The 6,019-nt window shown below is 38.5% G+C and overlaps 1 protein-coding gene across 1 annotated transcript in view; it reads left to right on the top strand.

Moving 5' to 3' along the window:
• Positions 1–6: 6 nt before the first annotated feature.
• Positions 7–6,019, top strand: part of LOC109469623 (importin-11-like) — a 13,422-nt gene continuing 7,409 nt past the window's right edge. The window contains exons 1-10 of the mRNA XM_019768161.1: positions 7–338; positions 1,611–1,711; positions 3,368–3,440; positions 3,839–4,042; positions 4,267–4,405; positions 4,645–4,703; positions 4,913–4,961; positions 5,085–5,155; positions 5,449–5,641; positions 5,799–5,833. Coding sequence (XP_019623720.1) covers positions 201–338; positions 1,611–1,711; positions 3,368–3,440; positions 3,839–4,042; positions 4,267–4,405; positions 4,645–4,703; positions 4,913–4,961; positions 5,085–5,155; positions 5,449–5,641; positions 5,799–5,833 — 1,062 coding nt within the window. The 5' untranslated portion in view covers positions 7–200. The remainder of the gene's footprint in view (positions 339–1,610; positions 1,712–3,367; positions 3,441–3,838; positions 4,043–4,266; positions 4,406–4,644; positions 4,704–4,912; positions 4,962–5,084; positions 5,156–5,448; positions 5,642–5,798; positions 5,834–6,019) is intronic.

Here is a 6,019-nt window from a genome sequence, read left to right as displayed (position 1 = left end):
GACCTGATTTGTGCAGTCATTATTTGTGAAACTATTGAAAGTTTAGATGTTGATACAGAATCAACACAGTCAAAACTTAAAGAGAAAGACTAAACAACTCCCCAACCTTGGAAAACTGGACATGACTGAAGAGACAGTGGCAGCCTTAGGTAGACAAAAGCTGTAATAAAAGTGAAGTATTTCTATTGTGAAGTGGAACGATGGATTTTGCCACAGCCAGTAGTGTGGTGCTGGAAACCCTGACCAAGGCCACCAGCCAAGACCAGACCATCCTGAAGCCTGCAGAACAACAACTCAAGCAGTGGGAGACTCAGCCTGGTTTCTACTCCATTCTTGTGGTGAGCCAAGAAAAAGAAGCAAAACATGATGATTAAGCATTATGCTATACATTCCTTACTGCCATGATCCTTTATCCTTCATATTTTTTGTAGACGACAGTCAATTGTTATAAGTTCAGCAAACCTTCGCCAAGAAGGTTATGTTTTCAGTAGCGTTTGTCTGTGGGTGTGTTTGTGTGTGTGTGGTTTAGCAAGATAACTCGAGAAGCAGTGGATGGATTGGAATGAAATTTGGTAGGTGGGTAGGACTTCATGAGACCTAGAAATGATTAGATTTTGGGCCCCCTGGCGGCTTTCCTAGGTACTGCAGCTGAACTTCCGGTTTTGATATCTCATGTTCTGGACATGCTAGGGTCACGAATTTTGGTTGGTAGATAGCTCTTGGGGTAGGGAAGAAGTGACATGAGTTTGGGTCCCCTAGCGCCTTGTTCTGGAACTGCAGGAGCATTTGTTGAAAAAAAAATTGAAGGACGATAACTCAAGAACCGGTTGACGTATTGTCGTGATTTTTGGTATATAGGTAGTTGAAGTGATGCTTGACATAATCAGATGGCAATTATGCAAATCAGGAGCTAATTTGCATAATTAATGAGGAAATTCTATAAATCTGATTTGTTCGATAATAGAACTATGAAACAGTTGTGACATCTACTTGAGATCGAGAAAAACATCTGAGGATATAGATTATGTAAATGAGGACCTAATTTGCATAATTAATGGCAAATTCTTATAATTCCATAGTTGTAACTGCTGCACCCCGAATTTCATACTTGCCACATTTGGAAGTTAAGTGAAGGTGAACATTAATAAACATAATTTATTCAAATCATGACCTCATTTGCATAATTTATGAGGAAGTGCTATAATAGCCTTTTTGTTATGATAAGGCTGTCATTGGGTGGAGAATATGATCAACTGATATAATCCATGCAAATGAGGGTCTTATTTACAAAATCAATGATTAAAATTGTAGAATTCGTCACCCGCAAGGGTTAACATCTTTTGGCGAAGGTATGAGATCGTGGAACTCTTGTTCTTTCTGTTTCTCTTTAATTTGAATGTTTTATTGTCTCACTGATCCTTTGTAAAATACACAATCATTGACCTCAAAACCAAGCATTATATGCTATCAAATATCAATAACAATCCATTCAAATAGCTTTTTTCACTTGTATATTGTTCAACCACAAACAAATCCAAAAACACACTACAGAAAGCATCACCTCTTTGTTGAAGCCCATGATGTATTGTGCATGTTTTCTACGGTTTCAGACGATATTCTCCAACCATGCCATCTCCCTGAATGTTCGCTGGCTGGCTGTGCTGTACTTCAAGAATGGAGTGGATCGTTACTGGAGAAGAACTGCTCCTAAGTAAGCAGTGATCCACATTGTATATTTATTTTATTTATAAGCATTTTTATCAATGACTTTGAGGTATCCTGTGCAGTTGGCCTCCTAAAAATCCTTGAAATACCTTTTTCTGCAAAACAGGACCAGACATGAATTGGAACACCCACATGTACATTGAAGGAGCGTTTTCTTGCTTTGTTGACAAAAGCCTTCAGTGCATGTATGAATGTTTGTAGATTGGTTTATAACAAGCACGTTTTGCTGAAATCACTTTCGTAATGATACATTTCTAAAGTTTCTCTATTTTACAGCTGTAGATAAAATTTTCAAATAATTTTTTCCGTTAAAACAATGCACATTAATCTTGTCAACATACATGTGTCATATATCTTCTCACTATAGTCTCCCTATTCCCTCTCTTGTGTCCTGTTTGCTGGTTGGTTAGCATGATGATTAAGGAGAGTCCAGGGCTGATTAGAAGGAGGGCTGTCACCATTAGTGAGATATAGTAAGTTCTCATTCCTTGATCAGCACAAACGAGTGCTTTTGAAAAAAAAAGTTTTGCCTTGGATTGTGACAAAATTTACCAGCCTAAATTTAGCTTTGAGTGCTGTTGAGTTTAAACCTACTTGATTTGAATGTGAGGCTTGGCTAAGGTAGGTTAGAAATGGTACATATGGTACATGAGACAAGATCGAGGGAAATTGGTTGTGTTGCTAGTACTGTATGTTGTTTGCCCCACTACCCAACTGCTGGCAGAGGAATACCTTATGCAACAGTCATTTGATGATTTGAGAATTTTGTTCCTGTAATTGAATAATTATACATTTATTTATGTTTGCAGGGACTTGATTTTGCAGTAAAAGGCAAAAGAGGATTTTCGCTGTGTTTCCATTTTTTTGGTTAAAACAATTCTTTTGTACAGTTGTAGTAATACAATGGAATGCATAATTGTGGTGGTCACCACAAAAAGGTGAAAATAAAACCACTGTAAACATAAAGATTTATAGTATTTGTTTGAACTGGACAAGCGAGAGGTCACTGTTAAATATAAAATCACCACGAACATCTCAAGATTAACATTTAAGTCATGGCATGTATTGCTTCGTTTAGTCTCCATAAATCCAGTATGTCTTCATCTTGTATTTTGTTGTGTCATGTCCCAACTTCTATGTATGCAGATCCTCTTGTCTTCTGGTAATTAGGGTTACCATTTTGTATGTATCTTAATTTCTGTCTTGTACTGTGTATATTGTATAACTAAAGCTTTGATATGAACAAAATCTATAATTATATGATTGTTGGGTTTCTACAATGATTGCCAGGAAAACCATCTTCCATAGTGCATGGTACCTTACAATGTCATAACAGCTTGTGACAAATACACAATATATCATTATATGTATTGATGGATTTTCTTGCAGAGCAGCACAAAGTGCCACACTTTTTATCTGTTAGTCGTTGGGTTCGTCCTGTTTAGACAGGCTCATTAGATGGCACACCACAATGAAACTCTGCGAAAGAATAGCAAAATATTCTGTGCAGCAGATTCAGGTTCTTGCCTCCCTCACTTTTAACACCAATGTACTTGAATCATAGGATGCACACGTTACTTTATTTTTGCCTTAAGGTCAGTTGATTGCCAGGATATAGACATGTCAGCTTGTCTCGTTTCAGTGCCATCCCAGAGGAGGAGAAGAACCATCTAAGGAAACAGCTTATTGCCAACTTCAACGAGCCAGTCAACCAGGTCAGCAGGTGTTCCATTGTCTCCATGTATGGGGATCGTTGTTTTTGATGTGTTTGTCTGTTTGTTTGCTTGTGTGTCCATAGTTATTTGAATATGGTAGAGTCACAGGAAGTGAGGGGATATGCTGTAACTACAGATTGACAGGAAGGTTGGATTAGAGGTGAAAATTGTCTCCATGCAGACTGGAAGGAAGTGAATGGTAGGAAGGAAGAACTTGAGGATTGCATGTGGATGACAGTGGAATATGCCCAGAATCAGCAAGAAAATTAATTCACAATAATGAACAAAACAAGAAACACACAACAACATCTGAAGTAAATGAGCCTTTTCAGGGAGTCACATTGGCTGAAGACAGAGTGACCATTTACTTGTAGATTCCACCCAACATATTTTTCTAGGTTGCCACCCAGCTGTCTGTACTGATAGCAAAGGTTGCGCGTGTGGACTGTCCCCGTGCCTGGCCGGAGCTCATTCCCACCCTGCTGGAGGCAGTCAAGTCTCCAGAGGTACTGCTCCAGCAGAGGGCACTGCTGACACTGCATCATGTCACCAAGACACTGGCTACCAAGAGACTGGCAGGAGACAGGAAGATATTCCAGGAGGTAGCATGGTCTTCATTACAGCTATTTATTATTTAGTCTCTTCTATGGAGATAGGTAGGCCCGGGCCAGAAAATATAACTACATTTGTATTATAAAAGAGTGTGCTTTTTCTCGGAATATCATATTTACCTTCCAATAATGAATTTGCCAAATGTGAATGTTTTATATACATGTATCTTATAGATGTTGTTGTATGCTATTTATCTATGTATTCTGTATCCCAGCTTGCAGGAAACATCTTTAGCTTTGTGTACAACCTGTGGAACAGCCATATGGAGACCTTTCTACAGTCAGTGGCCACATCGCCCGGCAACACTGACCAGCTGCTGCCTCCACTGGAGAGATGTCTCCTAACTCTTAAAGGTAAATATTCAGTGACTAACAAAACTACATGTACTGTTATAGAGGCATGCATGTATGTTCAGGGGTATCACGGCATTCATATTTTGTGCAATTCTTATGATAGTCTATAAATGTCAGAACTTCTCAAAAAGTATTGTAGGAAAATTAACGCTAATAAGCAAATGGTATTGCACTGTACAACCAGGCCCTTCATTCTGTCCCATTGATAACATTTTCAATGATGTATTCCCCTCCCTCAGTCTGCAGGAAGCTAGCTGTACACGGCTTCACAGGTGCAGAGACCATGCCAGATGTAATGGTGAGGACATGAATCATTTTCTTCAGTCTTTATCGTTTACATATGACATAAACGTACAAAGTGTAATCCTTGACAAGATGTATGCAACATGCATGTATATCCATTCGCCAGACTATGTATAATTAGTCTTTGGTGTACATACATTTGTACTGTCTCTCAAAAATAAATGAAGTCATCAACAATGTATCAATCTTGAGAATTTTTTCCAGGCTCTTCTGAGTGCAACATACCCAAGAATCAAGTCCTTACTGCCACTGAGTAAGTCATTTATCATCATGCGGTGTCTGTATCCAGACCCAGAATAAAATGGATTTCCCATTTTTTTGTTTTATCAGGCACTTCTCACACTCTAACCACTCCACTTTCTATGTAAATTTACAGGAAAAGATTTCTCTACTCATGCTCAGCTAAAGGAAAAGCTAGAAAAGCTTATCATTCTGCTGACAAAAGTGGTGAGTAACTTACTTGTGTGAATTCAGTAATAGTGATGCCAAAATGTAGTAAAAAATTATTTATCTTTGGGGAAGGATACAAATGTAATACAACCATTGCCAGTCAGGAATGTTTGATGAATACACATAAAGATTTTCCAATTATACATGATGTTCTGTAAATGTTGGGAATGGTGTCAATAGCAATTTATGGTGTTAGAGATCTCTGTTGCAGTTCCCCAAGGCTTGGTCCTTGGGCCTACACTACTCACACCCAGCCCTGTCCACTACTAAAAAGTTATGTTATTTTGCAGCTGCTAGACATGCTGGAGTACCATGCTGTGGCCTTCGTCCCGTTCATCCAGCCAACACTGGAGTTCACCGTGAGCTACGTGTTTACAGAGACAGGAGAGGGGATGCTGTTTGAGAGGTTTACTGTCCAGTGCCTGAACCTTGTGAAAGCCATCATAAAATGTGACAACTACAGACCTGCCAAAGAAATAAGTGGTATATCATCAATAATTAATTGTGCACCCTTCTTGGTTAATAATATATTAATAATTAGGAAATATTTGTATTAACGTTATGAAAACTTTGTACATGTATTTTAAACCATGATGTCAGAATATAAAACCCGAAGTACATGTATTTGTCTTTTTTTCAGAAACCAAAGAACCAGCCACAATAGAAGCCTATAAGGTGAGTTTTGGTGGATGTGTTCTTTGCAATTGATAGCTAATGTTGCCATGCCACAATTGTCCTGGCGAAGATGTACAAAGATGTCCTCATACCAAATTTGCAAAGTTGCCAGTCAAGATTTTTTAAGCACTAAAGTAGATAAAAGAATTGCAGGTAGGGATGTCAGTCTTCATTGTGAAGGTCTGT

This window comes from Branchiostoma belcheri, unplaced genomic scaffold, assembly GCF_001625305.1.
Source record: "Branchiostoma belcheri isolate BF01 breed outbred unplaced genomic scaffold, Haploidv18h27 scaffold21, whole genome shotgun sequence".
NCBI lineage: Eukaryota > Metazoa > Chordata > Leptocardii > Amphioxiformes > Branchiostomatidae > Branchiostoma > Branchiostoma belcheri.
The sequence above is the reverse complement of the archived record's forward strand: the minus strand, read 5'-3'. Positions and strand labels throughout refer to the sequence as shown.